This window comes from Ursus maritimus, unplaced genomic scaffold, assembly GCF_017311325.1.
Source record: "Ursus maritimus isolate PB19 unplaced genomic scaffold, ASM1731132v1 scaffold_4, whole genome shotgun sequence".
NCBI lineage: Eukaryota > Metazoa > Chordata > Mammalia > Carnivora > Ursidae > Ursus > Ursus maritimus.
The window spans coordinates 10575866-10601091 of NW_024426552.1; the positions used below are offsets into that span (position 1 = coordinate 10575866).

Here is a 25226-nt window from a genome sequence, read left to right on the forward strand (position 1 = left end):
TGAAACATAAACATGATCTTCATTTAAGGTGGTTTTCTGAGATGTGGAATTCTTATTTTAGGCATCATCCCCCCGTCCTGGGAGAAGCACCACTGGCCTGTTTGTTCAAGGTTCCTTTAGAACCTTGAAGCCCATCAGCAGAAAGGTTACCGGCTTTGTGTGACATTGTCTTTGAAACCGGAGGCCCTTCCCTGTGACCGAGCCGATGTTACCAGTGATAAAGCAAAGCTAAAAGCAGTAAATTCCTGCGCCCAAATCTGGCCTCTCAGAGCCCAGCTCCCTGATTACTCCTGAAAGAGAACAAGAATGGAACCTCCTTTGGAGATCAAAAAGCACATTTTTTCCTCCTCTCTTTCTTGATCGTTAGGACAAAGCTCAAAGAAGATTCCTGCTTGGACAAGTGGTCTCTGTGGGTTTTGATCGTGAATCTCACTGGTAAGAGAATTTTCAGTACATCTGCCAGTAGAAGCGTTTGTGTTCATAAATTCTACACAATCTCAGCTCTACACTGGGCACCTTATAAAACATACCCTAAAAATAGGCATTTAAAAAAGACATAAAAAGACATTGAAAGAGGTGAAAATATTATGTTCAGTTGAATATGTTTTCCCACGTGCAGAGGGTTGCCGAGACCGCTGCCGTGGCCGTAGGAATCAGAGTCCTCTGGTAGCATCCTGTGGCTGGGGCCTCTGAGTCTGTAGCTGATGGCTCAGTCCGCCATGCCCCAGCGACCCTCGGGCTCCCGCACAGCAAGGACAGAGAACGTACGCCCGGGGAACGGGCCTGGCGCACTCCAAACACACACGCACGCCTTTGCTGACGCTACAGCACCTTCTAGGATGGAAAGGAAGGGCATGGCCGTTGCTCAAATCAAAGACTCGGGACACCCTTCAGTCAGGACCACCAAGGACCATGGCCCTTGGATGCCCGGTGAATTCAGGCTCTTTACGTGCCTCAGAGGGGTCCTCCCTGGGGCAGTCTGAATGTCACAAACACTTATCCGCAACTCCAGGAAGCACAGAGTGAGTGGTGTTGCCCCCACGTGGCTTTCACTGCATTCGGGAAGGTGCCAGATAAGAACAGAACTAGGGTGTGAGGCAGACTATGGTGAGAGCCCAGGGGGGTCAACGGGGCTAAAGGAGGGAGAGGACATTTAGTCGGGAGGGGCATCTCCTGGAAACACGGTGTTTGTGGTGGGCTTTAAAGGATGAATAGGAGTCTGATGGGGAGAGAAGAGATAAATAGCTGGCTGAGGGAACTGAGGAAAGCAGGCACAGCTGCAGGTGTGCTGCAAAGTGCTGTGGGCTCCGTGGCTGGGGAAGGCTCAGGCCTCACTGGGCATCTTGTTTCCACCTCGCTGTTTATTCTGGTTCTGTGGTATGGAGGTCAGGTCATGCTCCAATCCCTCCAGTGGCTGCCATCTTGGTCAGAATAGAAGCCAGAGTTCTTTCAGGGCTAAAAGGCTCACATGGCGTGTTCCCAACCACTTTCTCCATGTCTCTCCCCTGCAGCCACCCGGAGCCTCCTGCTGGGCCTTTAATGTGCCCAGTTCTCCTGCTTTGGTGCCTTTGTGTATTCTGTTCCCAGAACTGGAATGCAGTTCCCCAACATCCCACAGTTCACTCCCCTACTTACTTCAGATATAATGCATTCACATGTCATCTTCTCAGAGATGCCTTCTCTGGCTAGTCTCTCACTCAACACTCCTTTTCGCAGGTCTTCCTATCCCTCCTCTGTGCCTTTTCCCCAGCACATAGCACTGTCTAAACACACTGTGTATTTTACCCATTTATCTTGTTTCTCTTCTTTTTCTTTTCTTCCTGTCTAGAATGTAAGCTCCATGAAGGCAGGGAGTTTTGTCTGTTTTGTTCACTCTTGAACACCCAACACTGTTTGGGTGAAAGAACAGATGGATGGATGGATGGGTGAAAGAATGGATGGATGGATGGATGGATGGATGGATGGATGGATGGGCAGATGGATGGATAGATGCATGGATGCATGCATGGTTGGATGGATGTTTGGATGGACAGATGGATGGATGGATGGGTGGATGGATGGATGCATGCATGGTTGGATGGATGTTTGGATGGACAGATGGATGCGTGGTCGGGTGGATGGATGCATGCATGGTTGGATGGATGTTTGGATGGACAGATGGATGCATGGATGCGTGGTCGGGTGGATGGATGCATGCATGCATGGTTGGATGGTTGAACAGATGGATGCATGCATGCATGGATGGGTGCATGGATGGGTACATGGATGAATGCTAAGTGAAAGTCTTCATCTTTAACCTAAGGAACAATGGGAAGTCATGGAATTTTTTCCAGTGGGAGAGGAATGTGATCAAGGCCGGCTTCAGGAAGTTTTATGTTGTGGAATTCTGTACGATATTGGAGACATGAGAAATTGGCCACAGCGAAGCCAGTTAATAGGTATTGCAATGGCAGAAGCTGCCTGACATGGTGTGCTGAGAGTGCAAAGTGGAGGGTGGTACAGAGAATCCACAGAACTCTCCATGGACCTCCAGGTGGGGCACTTAGAAGAGGAAGACATCCAAGATGCCCTAGACGGTCCAACCAGAGGGGCTGAGAGAACAGAGATGGGGAAATGAGCTAGGACACCAGAAGGCACTGCGCTAGGTGGGCGTGGTTCTGTAGTTCCATGGAGCAAGCCTGCAATCTGCGATCCAAAGACCAGGGTGAGTCCTGACTCTCCTTAACAAAGTGTGCCCTTCTGGACCTCAGTATCCTTAGAGGTGAAAGAGGAAATAGAAACGCCACAGCCACCAGTTGTGTTTCAGGCTCTGTGCCAGGCACTCTGTCGACATCACATTGTTTGATCCCACCACAGCTCTGAATTCGATATTAACCCGGTTTACAAGCTGAGGACAAGGACACGTCCTTAGTTAATAACATCTTTTAGACTGGGAAATGATATGGAGTGTCAGAGTGAGCCCCTGGGTTTTTCTATTGTAGAGTAACTTAGGCTGGAAGAACAAAGCTCCCCGTGCTAGAAATGCTACAAATATAAAGTAACAGTGGGACAGTTCCATTATTTCAGAAGCTAACAACTCGCCTAAACCACAAGTGCCATTAGCATTCAAGATAAGTGCTCTTTAAAATGACACCTTTTATCCGAGGCAGGTGTGTCATTCCCTCCACACCACCCTTCCCCACCCCTCCGGCTTTTGCAGATTGCCTCATTCTTTGCCCTGCTGTGGTTTGCGCATCCAAGCCCAAACTCAGTTTCCCTTTCTGGTGGTTTTGTAGCAAGTTTCCCCAGGGGCACATTCTTGGCATAGTCGTAAACTCCTTGGGGTTTTTAAGGACTTGCTGAGGTCATCCTAACTTTGCCTGAGGAATGCTGTAATGGGATTGGGGAAATTCAACAGAAACCTCAATTTTTCCTCACTGAAAATAGAAAATTTCTTGGTGAAATATGTTCTAACTGCATATGGAGCCAGAGGAGGCAAGTGTAAGGTAAAGAGACTCATTTAGAATTTTTATGGTATGAATGGAAGAAATGCAAAACAGCTAAAGCTTTCAGGTGGCTAAAGCATTTCATTTCTTCTTTAACTTCTGGTGTCAGTGTTACTATTTTAAGTGCAAGTCTTAGCATGCTTTTCAAGAGCTCTAATGAGACATTAGGCACTGCTGTCTTCAAATCACTTATATCCGACTAGCAAACACTTGTACTTGTCTCCCAAATGACAAGCGATATAATGTAGGAAAGTCCACTCGCTAAATACTTGTTCTGGAACAATTTTTATCCTCCGTGGGGAAAATCACTATTTACAGTGTAATTCTTTTGCACAGGATGTTTAGAAATCCCAGTTCACGTATAATAGACATGCAGTCAAAAAACAGACATTCCTAAGGAGAGCTGTCAGATTAGCAGAGGAAGGGGAACCGAGATGAGTTTGCAGCAGTGTTGCTCTGGGTACAAGGACAGGTGTCTGTCCCCTTGGCCAGCCACACTCACACAGTAGCCAAGGAAGCCTGTGCTGTGGCCCCGAGGTGCCCCTCTCCCGGTCCAAGGCCCTGGTCGCTCTGTGACCCAGTGAGTTTTGCCAGAGAGCATTCTTTTCAGCCTCCCTACAGTTGGCCACCATTTTGAGCTCGTCTTCCTGATGTAAAAATGGGAGCACTCAGTTCAGAAGTGGATTCGAATGAGCTCGAAATCAATTCAAAGGCAGGTACAGAATTACACTTTTTTTTTAGGCGTTTTGGGCATCGTGGTGAAAGATCAATCATTTGTCATCTATTTCTATGAGCAAAGACAGATGAACAATCTTCGGATACCTCACTATTCCTTTTTTGTTGTTTTCATCTGTACAAGGAAACAAAAACTATAAATTTGGGTGAGCAGCAGTACTCTTGTTCATCTGAGGACGAACAAAAATGTTTCAGATCGGCCCACACAACTGATCTGGAACTTCATGTCATGATTTAAAAAAAAAAAAAAAAAGGGGGGGGGGATTCCTGGGTGCTCAGTCGGTGAAGCGTCTGCCTTCGGCTCAGGTCATGATCTCGGAGTTCTGGGATCGAGTCCCACATCCGGCTCCTTGTTCAGGGGGAAGCCTGCTTCTCCCTCTCTCTCTACAGCTCCCCCTGCTTGTGCTGTCTGTCAAATAAATAAAATCTTAAAAAAATAATAAATAAATTTTAAAAAAAGAAGAAAAAGACAGTGAAATTAGCCTCTTCCTCCTCCGATCCCCTTTTAACTCTACTTGCTAAGGTGGACCCCAGGAGAAAGAAAAGGGGTTGGAGCTGGCAGGAGGTGGGGGGGCACCTCAGAGCCCTCCCCAGCCTCTCTGGAGGAGGGGGAGGCAGTTGTGTGCCTCCTCCCTCCCTTTCCTTCCTCCACCAACACCTCCCATAGCCGCACTACTGCCACCGGAGCCTGTGTGTCACGGACCCCCGCAGACCGCGCTGAAAATGCAGCACCACTCAAGCAGACACTCCCCAACGCCAAGCACCGACTCACGTGACCATTTCCCCTTGATGTTTGATGCAAACCCGTACTATTCACGGTGTTCCAAACTTGTTAGAATATATGCATTGAGATCTTTCCGGGCTGGGGGTGATGGGTAATTTGGCAAAGCAAACACCGTAACTGGTGACTTACATAATCCTACGGTTGGCAGCAAGGCAGCGAGCGCTGAAATGAAGCAACGCTCATTCATCCAAGAAGACTTTGCTTTTCCCCTTTTGGAGGGATAAATGCTCTGGTTTGTTTTTTCTCCATTGCATATATTCGTTTTATTATTGGCTGGCTTTAATGATTCTTTGAAGTTAATTTTTATGTGTGAATGGCAACGGTCTGTTTAACTCTTGGAAACTTCCAGAGGAGGTGTCTCTGTGTGCCTCTAGCCTAGAGAATGCTTTTATAAGTAACTGAGGTGCTTTTAGGTGATAATGAAATTGGGGAGATTGGGAAGGACCTGGGGCCCAGGCTGCCCTAGGGATCTACACTGGTAAAGTGCTTAGAATTTCAGAGTTGCAGCCTATGGAAAGAACTAGCACCCTGTCATCCCAGTAGCTTCTCTACACCAAAACATTGTACCTGGAAAAGGGGCCAGCTGGACTAGCTTTTCAACGTAGCGTACATTCTTTCCATTTCTTTTCCTTTCCTATTAAAACAACAACAACAACAACAACAACAACTTTGTCTACATGTCTCAAGGCAAGACAACTGCACGCAATGTTTCTTTTCTCAACTTCAGAGCAGAGATTCTCTAAAATGTTTTTGTATCTTTTTCTGAATCCAGTAGCTGTTAGAAAATGATCAAAGGGTTGCATATTCCTAGTTCCCAAATTACAAATAATAAAGTTTTCCAATGAAAAATCCCAGGATTGCTTGAGGATCTCCTCCCACGTTCCCACTGTGGAATACAAGCGGGAATTGGGACATTCATCCAGTAAAGTTCAATTAGGGGGGAAAAAAGCCATATTTCAAAATGAATTCCACTTTTTTCTTTAAAAACAGAGTTCATTGACCAAGAAAGATTTCAAAATGTCTTCTCTAATACCCCAACACGAAACTTTGAGGTTTTCAGGGAATTACAGGGATCAAACGACTAGTCGAGACTTGGGTTTCCAGGTTTCCGAAGGGCTCGAAACTCCCCTGGAGGCTAATTACTGTTTACTGCTGAGACCTTCCTCATTTTTCTTCTGTAACATTTTCCATCTTAAGAAGGGTCGTCCCATTCAGCTGAGGAGCATGGTGTCTGAGTGGCTGAATGGAATTACTACCAGTGGAAACTATGCTGCAAGAGGGGTTGATAAAGCAGCTGCAAGGCAAACCTTGGCTGTTTTTTCCATCCTCCCCAAGCAAAGTTAATTAGCATAGGGAAAATGACTAAGGTGTTGACGTCACCTCTTTCCAGTAGAAACTTACACTCTGTCTCTGTCTGCCTGAAAGCATGCAGGACTTGACTCAGGAATTTGCTGTCCAAACAGGATGCTCTGGAAGCTGGCCTTTTTTTTCCCAGGGGGCTGGACTTCGGTGCTTTATAAGGGCCGCCCAGAGAAACGACCTCCAGCCTCTCGGAAGGGAACCTCACTTGGGGCTTGACTGCCTGAGCTGCTAGTCCTCTCACTGTTAAGAAAGCGAGATGCACTTTAGAAACTTTAACTACAGTTTTAGCTCCCTGATTGCCTGTGTGGCAAACAGTGATATCTTCAGCGAAAGTGAAACCAGGGTAAGGCTTCTAATATAATGTGATTTTTGAGAGTTTTCAAAGCATTGTGTTCATTGGGGCTGTTAACTTGAGATATTTGCAGGGGTGTTATGTGGCTGTCTTGTGGGTTTGGGGGTTTTGAAATAAATCCAGAATACTTGGAGCTTTATCAGTCGAAAGCTGTTGCCTGAGGAATGAACTGCGAAAGAATTTTTAAAGCTGTCAATATTGGAAAACATCCAGGTCCCTTGACCAACTAGTAATGCAACTAGTTTTAACAGGGTGTTTTTCATTCTGTATAGGTTGTAAGTCAACTTCTGGAGGGAAGCTTTTTCTGACAGTGAATGGAGCGTTTCACTTTGACATCTAGAGATCAGAATAATTTCATTTTATCTTAGGAAGTAAATATCATAAAGATGTGTGTATGTTTGTAGTAATTATGAAGGCCTGTCTTCAAGTTTTCGGATTTCTTCAGCTAGGGAAAATGAGGCTGTAGCAAGTGGTAAAACTGGATAAATAACTTAAGTGGGGGTAAGTGTACCTCCCAGGAAGCAGCTCTCATTGGTGGTAATTAGTATAATTAGTAATTTTAATTAGTATGCTTTTCTTCTTCATTTGATTAAGATGTAGGGTTTCCATCAGTAGCTACCCAGCTGTCTCATTGATCTGGAGCAGTACTGGATATGAATGAATTCTGTGTGTTCTGTTTGGGGATGGTATTTCATGTGATGTGCTTTATACTCAATGCTACATTGGAGCCTGTGAAGGTTTCGTGTTGTTGTTATTGTCGTTTAATCAAATTTAACTCCATAATTGCATACGATGCTTGTGAGCCAGGACTGGGCTCTTTGAACTAGATATCAGAGCACATTCTATGTATGAAAGCACTACAAAATCTATGTATTTTGTATTAGCCTTATGTGAGTCAAAATCAGTATTTATGTAATTAATTACAGAGAGATGCTATCCAACAACTGTAATAACCAGATACCGGTTATGAAAACAAATAAGATTATTTTATAGGAGAATGTTGTCGCAGTAATATGGATTCAACAGATACCGTTTCTTCTCTTGTGTTCTGCTCCTGAGCCCCGACTTGTATTCTAAAAATATTCCTGAAAGTCCTCTCTCCCTAAATTCTGAATCATAACTTCAAAACTAAGCAGTTGGTCACAATGCCTATTGATGAGGTCATGCAGAATTCCAAATTTATGCCCGTACGCTGTGCCAGAAACTTGCCGGTCCTCATGCTCCGGAGAGGTGGGGAGAGAGTCACGTGCCCAGACGAACTCCTCCGCCAAGCATCAGCCATGCATTGTTCTCATTCTTTGCCTCTGCAAAACCCCTCAGAAATGTTCAAGAACTAAAGCCATGGAATTCACTCACAAGTGCGTGAGCTCTTCCCACCCACCCACCCCCACCCCCACCAACCTGCTCAGGGGAGTCAGGCTGACCACTGGCCCCACAGGCTCGAACACACGTCCTGTCCTGCCTGTGGGGTGGCTTGTACCCGGACATCCCATTCCCTCACCTCCCTAGCGCCGAATATTCTTGAAAATGCTCTCCTCTCTTAACACGCCACTCTCTCGTCACCCCTCTACAGAAACTGTGCTTTCCATAGGTTTCTGAGGTACCCACCTCCCCTTCTGCATGGATCCCCTTTCTGCCCCCACTGGACCCTCAGCCAGCCCTTTCTGCTTTTCACAGAGTTCCCACAACCTGTCCTCCGTGTTCAGTCTGGAAAAAAAGACTCAGAAAGCATGACCACTCAAAATCCATGTAATCTTTCTGGAAGTTTCGACTGGCTGTCAAGTTCCTCTCTGGTTGGAGCCCTGGGGCCCTGCATGGCCTCCCAGCTCCCCTCACGCCCTCCTGCTGATGCCCTCTCCCCCTCCTGGACCCAGCCCAGGAGGGGGCTCTCCAAAAGAGCTTTTCCCAGAAGGCTGATGAGCTCCCTCCTGAATGGAAGCCTAACACCCTTGAACTTGGGCATTTCCATTCTAAGAGCTCATGCTGTTTCATAATGTCAGTAGCCTTTATAGTGCTCTTCACGAGAGCTAGAAACGTACATGTATTAAAGGCAGCATGCAGAAATGGCTCCATTTGCAGTACATTAATTTTTAAACCAGTATTCTTTTAGACAGTTAAAAAGTAACAGACCACGTGGGAAAACAATAGAAGGATTTCTTCTTAGACCTCTTCCTTTACCCTAAGAAATGCAAGGTTTCTTATTAACTTTGTTGTTTCCCAGTGCAATAGATTTTTTTTTTCTGGGGCGCCTGGGTGGCTCAGTTGGTTAATTGTCTGCCTTCGGCTCAGGTCATGATCCCAGTGTCCTGGAATTGAGCCCCACATCCTTTGGCTCCCTGCTCAGCAGGGAGCCTGCTTCTCCCTCTCCCTCTGCCTGCCACTCTGCCTACTCATGCTCTATATCTCTCTTTCAAATAAATAGATAAAATCTGTAAAAAAAAAAAATTACTTTTTTCAAATGAGCTCCAGTGTTCTTAAGCCCTAAAGAAATAGCTCATGCCCACAGCAACTTCCCAAACTGAGCAGTGGGATCAGAGTTCACGAGGCTGGGGAAGGTCGTTGGGTGTTAGGAACCGTCCTTTTCTACTTGAAGAAGACTTTCTGTGGCTGTAAGAGGTGCTTAAGTATTGGTACTTGTTCTGCTGATTAAATGAATGTAATAAATCATACATTCTTACTTTCTTCTAAAATCACCTGTCTTAGAATTAAAAGGGCAGAAGGAGCAAATCTTCCTCAGAGAGGAAAGGCTGGCTCTCTGCCTCCTTTAAGAAAGAGGTTGGGTGTTCTCGAAATGAGACTAGTTCACTTCCTTAAGAGGGAATGTAACGGAGTCGTCGAGACTCCTACACAGGTATGTTCTAACTCCTTTTATTTTTGTTGTTACTTTTCAGGCCAAATTTGAATCCCTCTTTAGGACATACGACAAGGATATCACCTTTCAGTATTTTAAGAGCTTCAAACGAGTCCGAATAAACTTCAGCAACCCCTTATCTGCAGCAGATGCCAGGCTCCATCTGCATAAGACTGAATTTCTCGGAAAGGAAATGAAATTATATTTTGCCCAGGTGAGTTGAATCCACTGACACGCATGCTTCTCCCTCTCCCCCTTTTTAAAAGTAGCTTATACATTGATTATGCTGTACATTGACTTATTTTCTGCATATATATGTGGACCGCAATATTGGAATTACAAAGTATATCCTGTTCCATACCCTCCCTTCATGCATCATTATTCGTGATCATTTTACTGCCACATGAAAATGTTTAAAAAGATCATTATATGGAATATTACTCATTCATCAGAAAGGATGTATACTTACCATTTACATCAACATGGATGGAACTGGAGGGGATTATGCTGAGCGAAATCAGTCAATCAGAGAAAGACAGTTACACGGTTTCACTCATGTGTGGAATATAAGAAACAGCACAGAGGATCACAGGGGAAGGGAGGGAAGAGTGCATGGGAAGTCATCAGAGAGGGAGACAAACCATGAGAGACTCTTAACTCTAGGAAACAAACCGAGGGTTTCTGGAGGGGAGGAGGGTGGGGGTATGGGGTAACTGGGTGATAGGGATTAAGGAGGGCACGTGATGTGATGAGCGCTGGGTGTTATCTGCAACTGATAAATTACTGAACTCTACCCCTGAAACTAGTGATGTACTGTATGTTGGCTAATTGAATTTAAATTTTTAAAAAAGATCATTATAATAGGCACATAATATTGTGCCATACAGGTATTTCAGACATACTTAGCCGGTCTGTACTGTCAGACATGTGTATTGTTCCCCAGTTTTCACTGTCATAGGTGACGCTGCCACAGTCATGGGTCTACACCCTTTTTAAAGTGTGTTTATTTTGTCATTTCAACGATAAAAGCGATACAAGTTGACTCACGCAATCCAAGTACAACACAAAAGTCCCTAAAGTTAAATAGATAATTTCTCCACTCTCCTTCCAAAGCCTTCCCCCTGATGTAACCACCTTTGAAAATCTAGTGTGAATCCTTACACACGGTCTCCTTCACACGTACAAAGACACGAACACAGTGTAGGTCATTTTCTTGCACAGAACAATGGAGTTACTACCGCCTTCTCCTTTACTTAGCAGGGTGTGATGGACAATCTCCCCAGTCAGTATGAACCTTATGTGTTGATTTAAAGCTCTAAGAATTCATTTTGAGAAAGGCAAAGTTCATACTCTGCATTTGCAGTGCCTCGCCTATCTTAACTGGCAGCGTGTACTTGAAAGCAAGCGATCTCAGAAATGGCCCCTGACCTTGGTTTGAGTAACACTGGGAGAACCTTTCCGGCTCCTTCAGAAAGGTGGTCAGTCAAGTGCAAGGTTGTGGGCATGACTACTCTAGCACTCTAAGGTTTGTGCAGCGGGTTTCCAGGAATTTGCTCCGGGGTTTAGGGCTAATGACATCTTCCAGATGGAGAGCAGACCTGAGAGGGTCCCCACTCCATTCACGTTCTCGGCTGCACCGAGCTCCGGCAGTCTGCAAGTGTGGACATGCCCTTGGGCACAGGGCTGCCAGGCCTGGCTTGAAAGGGGAAAATGAGTTGACCAGACAGGTAGCTAACCCTAAGAAATCCTCCCGGTAGCAGGAGTCCCAGCCCCGGACACTCACGAAGGGCTGTGCATCGGGTTTGCTTTTTCTCTGGCTCGCCATCCTTCCAGCTCTCCCCCCTTCCCCCTCCCTCCAGCCTTCAGTGATAGGTGACCCATCAAGGCAGCTCACCAAGTTCTGTATGATGATGTAACAGGGATCTGCCAGGTTAGCAGTGGAAGGGGAAGGAACTTCTCCGATGCTGCTTCCTGGTTAGAGGGGGGCCCCACTGGGGCTCTGAGCTCCCCAGGCCGGCAAAGGAGCAGACTCCTCATGGGAAGAAGGACGGCTTGCTGGCCCCTCAGTGTAAATTAGAGCTGGGATGCCCTGCCCCCTGGTGGCGTGTGGGAGGCACAGGTCTTGGCCTTGGACCCAGAGTTGTGAACACACTCCTTTCTGCATTTGATCACGCTCCGGACCATTACTTAGGCCTTCCACAACTTTCTTCTGATTACGAAAGTAAATGGATGCTCCTTGTGAAAACTAAAATACAAAGAAAACCCAAACTGGTAAGACTTTGATGTGACACCTTTCTGGACGGCCCGGTAGCCACGCTAGGACTTCGAAGCCCAAACTAGCGTCATGGGTTATTGTTTCATATTATTACTTTTTTTTAAACTTCCTGGAAGGTGGACCTTTTTTCCCTTCCTTGCTTCTGGCATCTGCTTTGGAAGCCCAGAGGGAGGGAATTGCAGGGTACCACTGGGTGGGCGGGAGTCCTGGGTCCCCGTCCCCGCATTGGCCCCTGAGAAACTCTATCATCTTCGAGCTGTTGTTTAGCCTTCTGGAGCTCCCGTTATGCCCTGTGATAGGAGAGCTGGAAGAAATGGATTCTGAGATGCTTCTGGCCTCAGCAATAGTACTTTATTTTTTTCCATTTCTAGTAAAACGGTACTAATTTGCCATCGGTCTGGGTCAGTGGGAATTACTTGTGTGCCTGTGGGTCCCTGTCCTGGGAGGGGGCTGCAGTCAGGTGGGCACCATAACCTGTCACCTTTTCCGCAGAGACCTTGTCACGAGCCGTCCTTGAACGGCAGGCGTTCCACTGCCCGGACGTGGGCTCTTCCTTTGTCCCCAGTCCTCCGCAAGCTGTCACTAAGTGCTGTTGCATCACGTGGCTTCTTTCCTCCCGAAACATCCACCGTGTTTCTCTCTCTCCTCAGACTTTACACATAGGAAGTTCCCACCTGGCTCCCCCAAATCCAGACAAGCAGTTTCTGATCTCTCCTCCCGCCTCGCCGCCAGTTGGCTGGAAACAAGTGGAAGATGCCACTCCCGTCATAAATTACGATCTGTTATACGCTATCTCCAAGCTGGGGCCAGGTAAGCTGTGCTCTGGGGTGGGGGCAGGGAAAGAGATGGGGAGAACTGGTGCTCGAGGGCCAAGACTGAGACGCGCACCTGCCCTCAGGGAGCAGCCAGAGCCTGGTGGCCCCTTTCAACTGTCCTTCGATGGATGCGAGCGTGTTTGGGAACTTTTTCTATTTGCGTTCGTCTGTGTCCATAACTCAGGTTGTTGGGAGCCTGCGTGCCTGCCTCTGGCCTTAGCCAGTCGTGGGGACCAAGCACTGTGACCCCTCACGGCCGGCATCACATGAACCCTTCCTGTCACCCACTGAGCACAGCCTGTGTGGGCAGATCCAGACCCGGGCCCCAGGCCTGTCACCCCAGAACGAGCGATTGGACTTGGAAAGGGAAAACGGACCATGCCACTCTTTAGAAATTTCATATTTTTTTTTAAAGATTTTATTTATTTGACAGAGATAGAGACAGCCAGCGAGAGAGGGAACACAAGCAGGGGGAGTGGGAGAGGAAGAAGCAGGCTCACAGCAGAAGAGCCTGATGTGGGGCTCGATCCCATAACGCCGGGATCACGCCCTGAGCCGAAGGCAGACGCTTAACCGCTGTGCCACCCAGGTGCCCCAGAAATTTCATTTTTAGTCAAGGTGGTTTCGTCCATTGATCTCTTTCTGACCTGCCCTTGTGAATGTTCAAGAGAACCACAGAGCATAGTGAAGAAAGAGCCCCCATCGTGCGTGCCCCCTCTTGGCCCCATTGGGGTGCTCACATCTTTTCAAATGCAGAGAAAGAAGAGGTTCCAGTCCTGATGGCTTGGAAGGTGTGAGTATTCAGAGCGATAACAGATACTCTGGTCTCAGCCTCCTTCTCCCTACAATGGGTATTACCCGGTAGAGTTAACGAGCCCTAGATGAGGCTGTGTAGAAAGCACCTCGAAGGTGCCTGGCCCACAGGCAGTGCCCAATACATGATTTCTGGAAACCATAAAATGTGAGTGGTTCCTGTCCTACCTGCTAGGGTTTGGGTGAGGGGCATGAAGTGGTTCGAGGCCACCCTCCTGCCCTAACCATAGAACAAACATCGCAAACGCCGAGACCGCCAGCTCCTCATTTCTCCTTGACTGGCAATCTGGTGATGTTCCTTTCGACGGAGGGTTTTATTTCTTGGACCATCAGCAGTTTCATGTTGAAAAGATCACATTTCTGAACGCACCGCCCCAGTGGAAGTTCTCCCTGAGGGAGCGAGTAAGAATCACATTACTTCCTGGGAATGGTGGCGTGAAGGTCAAGATGGCCAGTCTGAGGAAGCAGGCCTCCTCCCCGAAGCTCCTGGCGCGGGCGCGTCAGCAGAGCTGAGGAGTGGAGTCCGCGGGGATGCTGGAGAAGAGAAGAAATGGGGCCTCCATCTGGAAGAGGTGACCAACTGCTCCAGATGCAAGAAGTGCAGCTAAAGGCAAGTCTTCACACTCCAGAATCTACCACGCCTTCAGAGAAGGCTGATTTGAGAAGCCTTTGCAGAAACTAGACATAATAAAATCCATTCACCCCCAGTTTACTGCACAGGGAGCTGGACCAGCATTTCCTATTTGGCCGTGCGTTGCAGCCAACAAGATTGCAAAGATTTTGCAAAGATGGTCCTACGATGGATCGTGGGCAATTGGTAGATAAGGATCCTGACCCACGTGATCTTGTGACCCTCCACCTGCATTTCCTCCGGGAGAGAGAGCTGAGACTCGCTCACCTTTCCAAATGCGATTGCACTGACATTCCTGGTAGAGAAACAACAACTATCTTTTTTATGAGAAAAAGTGCCTTCTGGGTTCAGAGTCCCCAGAGTAGCGTGAGGCTGGAAGGTCTGGACTCCGGGCTGAAGAAGAGCACCCAGAACTTGGAGAAAAACCCACCCTTGTACCCCTGGGAGGGGTGGAGTAAGAAGCAAACCATCCCCCCACCTGTTTAAATCCTAGCATTCTGCTGCACCCAGCTTCCCACCAGTAATGATCCGTGCTCTGTGTGTAAACGAGTAAAACTAGCTGACACTTACCAGGCCTGTGACCCGGGCGCCAGGACCTAAGAACTAGGCTTGCACCGAGGTAATCGGCTCAGCGAGGTCAGGGCCTTCGTTACCCCATTTTACAGAGGAGGAGATGGCCGTTCACAGGGATGGGAAGGAGTGCGCCCGCGGGCTCCGAGTACTGAGCGGTGGGGCCCCCAGCCCACATGTGGCCACCTCTCCCTCAGCGCTGAAGAGGCAGCCAGAGCAGCGCCACAGACGGCTTTGCAGTTACGGAAGACACATCATCCCACCCCTGCCTCGCCAGAGGGACCTGAGCTGGGCTGAACTTGGTCATACTCAGGCAGACCTAGACATGCAGGGCGACACTCCTGCCTCCCGGGGCTGCACGTTGTCCTGTGAAAGGGCTGCTGTGGTCACATGTGTTTTGGGAGCACCCGGTTCAAACCAGCCATAGTTACATCCTCACGCGGGGCCCCCCTGGTGCCTCCTGTCTCAGGTGCGTGCTGCCTCCTGGGGAGCCTCGAGAGGGAGGCTCGCCATGTCCCTTCCTAACGTGTTTTATTCATGCATTGTCTTCTCCTGAATGCGCACTGTGCAAGGAGTCGTCTGGGAATTTTAGGAGGCCTGGTGAACATGCTAAGTGTGATTAAAAATACACTCCTTGGGGCACCTGAGTGGCTCAGTCGGTTAGGTGTCTGACTCCTGACTTTGGCCCAAGTCTCAGGATCTGAGATTGAGCCCCGCGTTGGGCTCCATGCTGGGCATGGAGCCTGCTTGGGATTCTCTCTCTCCCTCTCCCTCTGCCCCTACCTCCCATTTAAATAAATAAATGAGTAAATACATACATAAATAAATTAATTAAATAAACTCCTTCTATATACCTCGATTCAGTGTTTGAAAGCAGAATAATATATAATGGTGATTTTATATATATGTCTGTGTATATATATAGCTTATTACATTTATATTTAAATTTCGATATTATATTTCTAGATATAAATTTTTTTCTGCTAGAGCCACCAAAGGAGTACCAATCCAGAGCATAGCTGGCTGTGTCCCTCCATCCCCACTGAACGTCCAGAGAAGCCTGGCTGCGCCTTCCCCTCCATGCTTTTCCATGCGCTCTTGCTTTTTGGCCCTCCCACCCTTGCCTGAGTGACCTGCATCTCTCTTCCTTCCCTAGGGGAAAAGTATGAATTGCACGCGGCGACCGACACCACGCCGAGCGTGGTGGTGCACGTCTGTGAGAGCGATCAGGAGAACGAAGAAGACGAGATGGAACGAATGAAGAGACCCAAACCAAAAATCATCCAGACCCGAAGGCCGGAGTACACGCCTCTGCACTTAAGCTGAACAGGCGGCCGGGGGGCAGAAGTATTCTGAATCACACTCGCGGGGAGAATCTTGTACTGTGGAAGTGGCCGCTCACGACCTGGGAGGTGGCAGCCGTGACCGGCGTGGCAGGAATGCCAGTTCACGTTGCTCAGAAGAGAATCCAGGCTCCGCCCCCTGGTTCTGACGCTCCGCCTCCTCCAGTGTCCTGGGCTCCCGGGAATGTCCTGGGCCAGGCACTGAGCTCGAGGTGATCGCACAAGGACATTTGGGCCCGTCTCCATGAAAACTGATAACGATAGTGTTTAGTACTTGTTCTTTTCTGGTAGTTTCTGTGTTTGTCAAGGGCAGCTTCGTCCCCGGGTGTGGGGAGAGCCTTCTGTTTCTGACCAGCCTGCGGGGTCGGCTCTCTCTGCTGGAGCCACCAAGTGGTGCAGAAACGTCCTGAGAACGAGAACAACGCAATGTGGGATTTGTAGTGTTTCATTTTTTACCCCCTCATGTTCTAACGTTTGTGCATGTATATTACTGATTTTCAGAACTAACCTTTGTTCGTGTATAGAGTTACGCCATTGTTGTTTTGCATCTTTTGGGAAGACGGGAAAGCGTTTGGAAAAAATGTCACCTTTCCAGATTCCTGACTGTCTTTGCAACAGCACTCACACGGGGCATCCCACCTGGAACACATCCAGCCCGCGTCCTGTCCAATGCCACATCTACCTTGTGCTTTGGCAAAAGAAGTCGATCTGAAATTCCTGTGTCAAGTTTCACTTTATAAAATTCAGAGAACAGCAGTTTCACTGCCAACTTTTAGTGAGTGAGAAATTTTAGTTTAGGACTTTTGGGTCAGACATTGGTTCCATTTCTTTCTTTACATCGTGGTTTATACACATGAATCATAGCCCCCCCCCAAAAAAAAACCTTTTGGGGGAGTGGTTGGTTGAGATAGTTGATTTTTTTTTTTTACCCCACTGAAACGTCAATATAAACCTGTAAATAAAGCTGATAGCATATATTCATACCTGTTGTACACTGGGGTGAAAAATACGGCAGTGAAGGATTAGTGTCAGAATATTACCCTACCCGTGACTTGTATGTTGTAGAAAACGCTGGTAAATGTTGGACGGGACTTGAACTCCTAGCATGTGACGTGGTTAGTACGTGTGTGGCGGAACGGAAGAGATACAGTGCCTTTCCCCATTAATTCCTGATGGAGTCGTTACACTCGCTTAGTCTGTAATTTTTTTTTCTCCTAGCTGTAATGTGTGTGTCTGGTAAAGAGGTATTCTATTTTGGCCTTACAATACCATAGCAAAATTGGTCGTTTTGAAATACCTAATGCCAAGTAACAGTGCATATGCTTTGGAAATTTGGAAGGTGGTTTCCTTTAAGAAGCAAATACATTTGATTGTTCCCATCAAGAAACTGAATGTTCTCAGACCCCTGTTTACAGTACGTGGTGAGGTGGGGGGCAGGTGAGGGAGAGACCATTGCATAGCTGTTCCAATGTTCCTGGTTAAGTGCTTTTAAACTGGAGAGGCTAACCTCAAAATATTTTTTTTTAACTGCAGTCTCTAATAAATCAGCACAATATGGAAAGTTTCATCTTTGTGCCCTTTTCTTTCTGACGATCAGTCTTTGAACCCTGCAGTCTCAAAAGGACACATTCCTTCCTCAGTGTCTGTGTAGAAACTCCTTGTTCTTTGCTCTGGTTCACAGAGGGATTGACCACACGAACTGGACACCACTTAGTAAAGGGGAAAATAGCCAAAACTGAGATTGAGGGGTCTGAGTATTTGCTTTGTGGAGGGAGATGATACTCTGGCAAGAAGCCTACTCACCAAAAAAACCAGCAGCTCCACTACACAACAACGTTTTGACTGTTAATTTGAAGAGTTGTCTTTCCTGTTAGAAAAGATGTCCATGAAGATACTGAATTACAAAGGCCGGTTACGTTGGAAAGTCTGTCTCTGAGGCTTCTGTTTGAATCTCAAGCAGCCTTTTCCCTGGAGCCCTGCTGGCACGTGGTGGCGAGCGTCCTGCCTGGGCCAGCCCGCGAAAGCCGAAACAAACCAGGGTTTCTTCTTGCAAAGGACATTAATCTCGATCAAGATTAACATGAGGCATTTTTCCGTGAAAATTCACATGCTCTTCTTTTTTTTCTCTTACGAAGAGCCTCATCCTGTCACGTCCAGGAGAATTTCCGTATCTTAAACCCGTACGTGTTTGAGGGTTAAACGTGGGAGATTCCGCTTTTCGATCCGGTGGCCAAGTCTGATTATCGAGCAGATTCACTAATTGAGCACCTGGCGAGGGAGGGGGCTGTCCTCGATCATCACGTTGAGAAGCGAGGAGCCCACTGGGGAGCACAGGTGAATTACACGGTGTGCCGGCCCAGGATCCTTTCTCATCAATAACCCTGGGATAAAAATGTGCTGTCCGGGGGCGCCTGGGTGGCTCAGTCGTTAAGCGTCTGCCTTCGGCTCAGGGCGTGATCCCAGAGTCCTGAAATGGAGCCCCACATCAGGCTCCTCCGCTAGGAGCTTGCTTTTTCCTCTCCCACTCCCCCTGCTTCCCTCTCTCGCTGGCTCTCTCTGTCTCTCTGTCAAATAAATAAATAAAATCTTTAAAATAAAAAAAGAATGTGCTGTCCGTTCACTCAGATTTCCAGTTGGTTCCCTCGCACACCTGGGAAAATAGGAGCGATGGTCCCACAGCCCATGAAGACGACAAAGCCTCGAGAAGAAATCACAAGTCACTAAACATCTTCACTCGGGAGGATGATGGCTGATGAGTCCTGTGGCAGCCTCAGCTGGAATCCTGACACCAGTGATGCATGCACTCGCTGCTGACCAGGCTGGGGATACCAAGGGCCCCAAACCATGTGCGCTCAGGACTCACCCGTCCCTTGGTCCGGCCCTGCTCATCGAAGAGCTCTGTGAAGTGCGAAGCAACAGACCAGGTGACATGAGGCAGAACACACCCTTTTGCCATTGATTGAATGTGTTCCTTAAATAGATTTTGATAGAATCCATTTCTGATCTGGTGAAACCAACATGGAGTCATCCAAGAAAATAAACACGCCCCCCCGCAACAGAGGACGCTAAACCCAAGGGAAGGGTGGTGATCGATGGGGAGTACTAACGTTTCATGCAGCTATTAATATTTGGGTTAGGAAGATTGATGTGCAGTCAGCAAGCATTTAGGATTTTGTATTTCCAGAATGCAGCGTGAATGAGTGCCCACGGGAGATGTGGGTTTTCAGAGAGCCTTCGTTTTCTGTGACATGTACAGAACTCACTACAAAGTAAACAGATTTTCTCAAATATTAAATTGCAACAGATTCAATACACCGTACGGACATGCTATGGCCCAAAAGGAATCAGCAGCTGGGGTATGTCGTACTCTAAATGTATGTCATGGGGTTGCAGAACCCTGTGGAATATTCCCCTCAACATATGAAGGGCCTGTCACGTGGCAGTCATCTAAAGGTCCACAAGTTAGAGGGAGACTCTAACCCAAAAATTATTTAGGAAGAAGTTAGAACACACAGAAGCAATGCATTCTTTCTTCCTCAATTCTCTGGTCTTCTAAAGACACGTAGGGATTTTTCTTTTCGAGGATGCCACCGCGCTTGGCCGTCTTTAATTCGCATCTGAAATTCCCACCCCTGTGACCCCGCGGAGTTCATGCAATCGGTAGATGGATTGCATCCTCCCGTGCCTTACCTTCCTCAGCACTGCCTCTCTGCTGCTCCTGAAAGGTCATTGTAATCATGGCTATGGTTCTGAAAGGCAGGAGGAAACCCTTTGAAAGTGATTGAACTGTGGTGTCTACATTCAACATTTCTTTGTTTTTCAAGATGCCGATTCGGGATTCAGTGACCATTCTACAAAGCCAATGAGAGCCAACCCATTGCTCTAACCCAAGCCCACAGCTCTGGCCCTGAGTACCGTCAGGCGAGCCCCCGTCTTGGCTAACATTCAAGCTCTGATCACGTGGCATTTACAGGGTTTCTAACTCACCGTATTGTCTCTTTCCTGTGCACCATCACACCCGTCACCCTGTGCCTAGACCATGATCCCGGTGTCCCAGCCCTGCTCGGGCTAACTCCATAATGCTAGGCACCCTGTGAGAGCAGGCCCATGTCTGTCTGAATCCCTGGCAGCTACCAGCAGCCCAGCCCGCAGTGAGTGATAAATATTGCTGACAGAATTAATTGACTCACTGACACTTACCCTACGGTTCTGCAGCGCTGATGTCTCTTCCTCCTGAGAATCATTCCCAGCGCTCCTGCTGAGTCTCCCATTGTGCGCCATACTTTCCCTTTGTCGTATGCATTGACTTTTTAGCATAATTGTGAGATTGTTTGTCTTCCCTGTTTGAACCTAAGTCTAGTGGAGGCAGGATGTCTGGGAGCCTGTGCCTCAAAACTGACGTTGAACACAAGTTGGATGGATGGATGGATGGATGGATGGATGGATGGATGGATGGGGATTTCAGACGCAGAGGAGTGAGAGGTCCCTGAGAAAGAATAGGAAAAGAATGAGGCATGTTCTCCTCTCCTAGTCAATAGAGCCAATAAGCAGCTCGGTGCTTTAATCCAACAAATTGCCGGGCTTCTGGAACAACGAGAACAAAAGAGGGAGAAGAGGAGACCTAATCGTGTTGGGGTAAGGCAATAGACGAGAAAAGAAGAAAAATTTGCTTTTACATTTCTCTTCTCAAACAGAGCGATCAGCTAAAGCGTGAGTGACTGGGAAGGGCAGGAAAGAACTTTCCAGATGATGGAAATGCTCTGTGCCTTGACTGAGCAACACAGTGGCAGCGGCAAGCGTGCCTTTGCCCAAAACTCATCCAACCGCATACTTACGCTGGGTGCACTTTGTTATGTGTAAAGTGTGCCTCAGTAAAGTCGGCTTAATTTTTAAAAATCAGGATAAAGGGGAAAAAATGTTCAGATCTTGTTCAATGGCCAACAGTTGGGGAAGGCCTCCATTCTCCATAGCCCTCATAAAAATATTTTCCGAGTGTATAATGATTTAATAACATTCTTTAAACAATATTATACAGCAAGGCAAAGCAGCATCCCAAATTAGAGTGTGAACACTTTCCAGAAGAACTCGGGGTGTCCGTGGCAATTTGTTAATTGGAGAAATCAACTTAGGTCCTATTTACTTCCTTAAAGTTTAATGTATAGGACTAATGTTTTTATATGTTCAGAATCAACACATTGCTAATTCGAGAATCACATAGACCCACATTAATCAGTGGTAAATGGCATTGACTTTTGTGTACTTTAATGTCAACCCATACTCTCATGAGACCTCAGGCAGCAGCAACGTGTTGGACTAGAAAATGCATTTGCAGTGCTGCATTTGGAATGAATGAAAAAGAAAGCATTAAAAAAAAAGCATTAAAAAAAGCATTGGAAAAAGAAAGCAATAAAAACCCCACTTTACTGCAAGGTCAGTTTTATTTTTGAAGCTTCTAAAACACACTTTTCTTGCAAGTTATGCAAAATGTGCATCATTCTTTTTCTCCTAGAAATAAAAGAAATTTAAGAACCATGAATGTTGGAGAAATCATATAGGATCATCAATAACCATTATAAATAATGGCTTGTGACCACATTCACGTCTTTGCGCCTTCCAAATTCTAGTATTTTTCATGTGGTTGTATCATAGACTCAATTGCCAAATATCCTCTTTTAATTGAGTTAAATTCACAACTTTTATACAGTAAAAATAGTTCCAGTTTTTGGTCTTTGTAGCAAGTCTTTTGTGAAACAACAAAAAATTCACTTTGTAGAGGTGCTAATGGGCGAGCATGGGAATTTTCTTAAAACTCCTATCGCAGGGCGTCTGGGTGGCTCAGTAGGTTAAGCATCCAACTCCCGAGTTTGGCTCAGGTCCTGACCTCAGGGTCGTGAGATGAAGCCTCGCATTGGGCTCCATGCTTAATGGGGAGTCTGCTTGTCTCTGCCCCTGTACCCTGCCCTTTTCGCACACGCGCTCTCTCTCTCAAATAAATAAATAAATTTAAGAACAAACAAGAAACCACACTCATATCAAATAATCAAGTATGGAGGACATCACATAGATTAAATTGCATTTGGCCCAATATACCTTGTTTTTATAAACATATGGCACTTCCTCCGATGCATCACTGGGAAATGCTACCAAGGAAGCAGATGTGATCGGGGAAACGCCCCCACCTGGGCTTACGGCCCCTCTGCCGGCACCGGGAACTAAGGAAGCTGATTTCCTAGGAAGCTCAAGGGACCATCTACCTTCGGGAAAACTGGAGCTCACCTGGGAAGAGAGAGTCAAGGTGGACTGAGCTGCCTGCCCATCTCAGATGATGGGTTCCTGAGCCAGACTTCATTTCATCCTGGTTCAGTTTGTTCCTTTTCATTCATTCAGGCAAAATGGGCCCAAATCCAAATTCTTTTTTTTTTTTTTAATATCTTGCCCCCATGGCTCATGAGAGCATTCACCCAGCTCAACCTAGGAACCCTGAGGTCACCCCGACTGTCCTCTTTCTCACTCCCCATGTTGCAGTGAGATTCTCCTGGGTTATCTGGGCCGGCCCTACCAATCACAAGGGTCCTTAGAAGAAGGAAGCTAGAGAGATTTGACCACAGGAAAGACTGAGACACTGCACTCCTGGCTTTGAAGATGGCGGGAGGGGCCCTGAGCTCAGGGATGCAAGGAACATGGCTCGTGAAGCTGGAACAGGCAAGGAAAATGAGTCTCCCCTCGAGCCTCCGGAGGGAGGAGGGCTTTGCGGACACCTTGACTTCAGCCCGTGAAACTCCTCTCCCTCTGGCCTCTGGAACGGAAAGAAAAGAAATGTATATTAAACCCCCAAGTGTGTGGTGAACGGTTATAGCAGCAGCAGGAAGCTAATACATCCTTCAATCTAGAATGGAATTTAAAATCCTTAGCGGGCCCTGAGGCCCCCCTCTGTCCTGCCCTTTGTCCTTCGTCACCAACCTCTTCATGCACGTACGGTCTCTGGCTCGGCCCTGTCCAGTCACACCGACGTGCCGCACACACTCCCTTGCACAGAATTTGCCAAATTCTGTGCCATTCCCAGGAAAATACTGACGGAGGCATGGGTGGTGATTCCAGGCCTTTGCCTGGGGCCCCAAATCCTGGAAATGACTAAATTTCTTTGTGGGGAGGAAATTACACCATAGACAGATGGTACCAGCTACCCAGGGCATGAAGTGAACCCCTATTGCCTCATCTTGGTTATGCCACAGGGTCTAGGCAGCAGGCGGGCACTGAGCCAGCTTTGGAAATCATGAATTACCACAAAAAATTTCAGAGTACTTTCTGGAAAGCAGCTTTCCTCCCCAGGGAGCAAGGAATTTGAATCTTGCCTGGGATACACTCCTGGGATGCTCCGAGGACAGGGGTTCTCAGGGAAGCAGAAGCAAGGGACTGACAGATGGTCCTAAATGATGTGGGAAACAAGGCAGAAGAAAAATCATTAAATTTCCTTACTACCTACAGCCCATTGACACGTCCTTGAAACAGGCAGAGTGACATTCCTCAGGGACTCAACTGTCTGGGTGTTAATACTTTGCTAAGGGCAAAAGGCAACCCCACCCCAGGGTCCTGTAAGTCTACTTTATCATATAAAAATTCCTTTAGAAATTTCCTTTATCTCTAAACCCCCAAGATACGTGTTGGCAATCACACCCCCTCCCCCGCCCCAAGCACATGGCCCACCAATACGCATCTGAAAGGTCTCATGACTCAGGTTTTATCAGACGGTCATAAATGACCTTTTCCCAACAATAGTTAGCCCCTCTCAAGGTCCTGGAAACCTTGCTTCCAAAATTCCTTAGAGACTTATGCTTTCCCTAACCCCCTCCCAGCTCGAAAGTATATAATGAACCACTTCTCATGACCCCAGTGCAGCTCTTTCTGCCCACGGGTCCTGTCCCTGTGCCTTAATAAAACCACCTTTTTGTACCAAAGACGCCTCGAGAATTCTTTCTTGGCTGTTGGCTTCGAACCCCAACGTTCTTTCCAACACCATAAGGGCTCAGGTTTGGGGGGCAGTCCCACTCCCAGTGCTGTATCTTGGGTGATCGCAGCCAAGAACCCAAGTCGCTGGGAGCAAGGGTTTGGGTAGGTGGGTTGGGGAGCTACACAAGGCTGTACGGACAAATTCCTGGCAGAGGGACCGACTGGGAGAGAGGAGGCGTCAGGCATAAGCACGGCCCGTCCGCTCCCAGGGCCAGGGTGCTGACAATGGGGAGAACCGCTGGGGATCTAGGAAGCCTGGCATGAATGGTCTGGGATATGTGGCTGAGTGCTGCCTCCTGGGCCAGCCGACCAGTCAGGCCAGCAGCGCCCCCTGCTGCCCAAACTGAGCTGCACACACTCAGCACTGGTGGGAGAAATAAGCAGGAGGCGGGCACAAAAGGGGAAGTTGGAGGGGGGTGTTGGGAAGGGAGGCAGAGAGAGGTCACCCGGGCAGGTCCCGCAGGGCTGGGTGGAGAACGTAAGGGGGCTCTGTAGCTGGGTGTCCCCGATCTGAAGAGGCAGTTGCCACATCCCCAGTCACTAGAGAGTTCCCGAGGCTGTGTCCCAGGGTTGGAGAGGATGGGGCTAGTGGGAATGAAGTTGTGTTTGGGTTGGAGGGTGGTGGTAGGCAGCATGGTCAAGACGGCCCCAAGATTCCCAGCCCTGCTCCAGGTGAATCGGATCTGTGGCTACGATGGGATATCAGCCCCCCCCCCCATGATTATATTACCTTAGGTGGCAAAAGGGATTTTGCAGATAGAACTCAGTGCCCTACTCCGGGACTTTGAGTTAATCAAAGGGAAATTTATCCTGGGTGGTCCTGACCTAATCAGCGGAGCCCTTAAAGTGGACAAGAAGCTGCAGCAAGGCTCTCCTGATGGCAGGAAGGGGTGAGCTGCCAGGTGATGAGAGGAGGGCCGTGTGACAAGGACCTGCAGCAACTTCTAGAAGCTGAGAGCAGTCCCCGGCCAACAGCCAGGAAGAAAAAGGAAAAAACTGCAGGGAAATGAATTCTGCTAATGACTGAATGAGTTTGGAAGAGGACCCTGAGCTCAGGTAAGACCCCAGGTCTGCCTAACACCTTGATGCCAAGGTGGTCTCGCCTGGGGAGAGACCCTAAGCAGAGGACCCAGCCAACACGTACCTGGACTCATGACCCACAGAAACTGCAAGGTGATAAATGTGTGTATGTTAAACTTCTAT

The 25226-nt window shown here is 47.7% G+C and overlaps 1 protein-coding gene across 2 annotated transcripts in view; it reads left to right on the forward strand.

The window, feature by feature from the left end:
* RCAN1 (regulator of calcineurin 1) overlaps positions 1 to 17581 on the forward strand; it is a 102844-nt gene extending 85263 nt beyond the window's left edge. Inside the window, exons 1-4 of one of the 2 annotated variants that reach the window (XM_008701864.2) lie at positions 6432 to 6709; positions 9610 to 9783; positions 12495 to 12654; positions 15830 to 17581. In XM_008701864.2, coding sequence (XP_008700086.1) covers positions 6623 to 6709; positions 9610 to 9783; positions 12495 to 12654; positions 15830 to 15999 — 591 coding nt within the window. In that variant the 5' untranslated portion in view covers positions 6432 to 6622 and the 3' untranslated portion in view covers positions 16000 to 17581. Of the gene's footprint in view, positions 1 to 6431; positions 6710 to 9609; positions 9784 to 12494; positions 12655 to 15829 lie in introns of those variants that run through there. The other variant, XM_040620993.1, reaches the window with a different exon arrangement.
* Positions 17582 to 25226: the final 7645 nt, after the last annotated feature.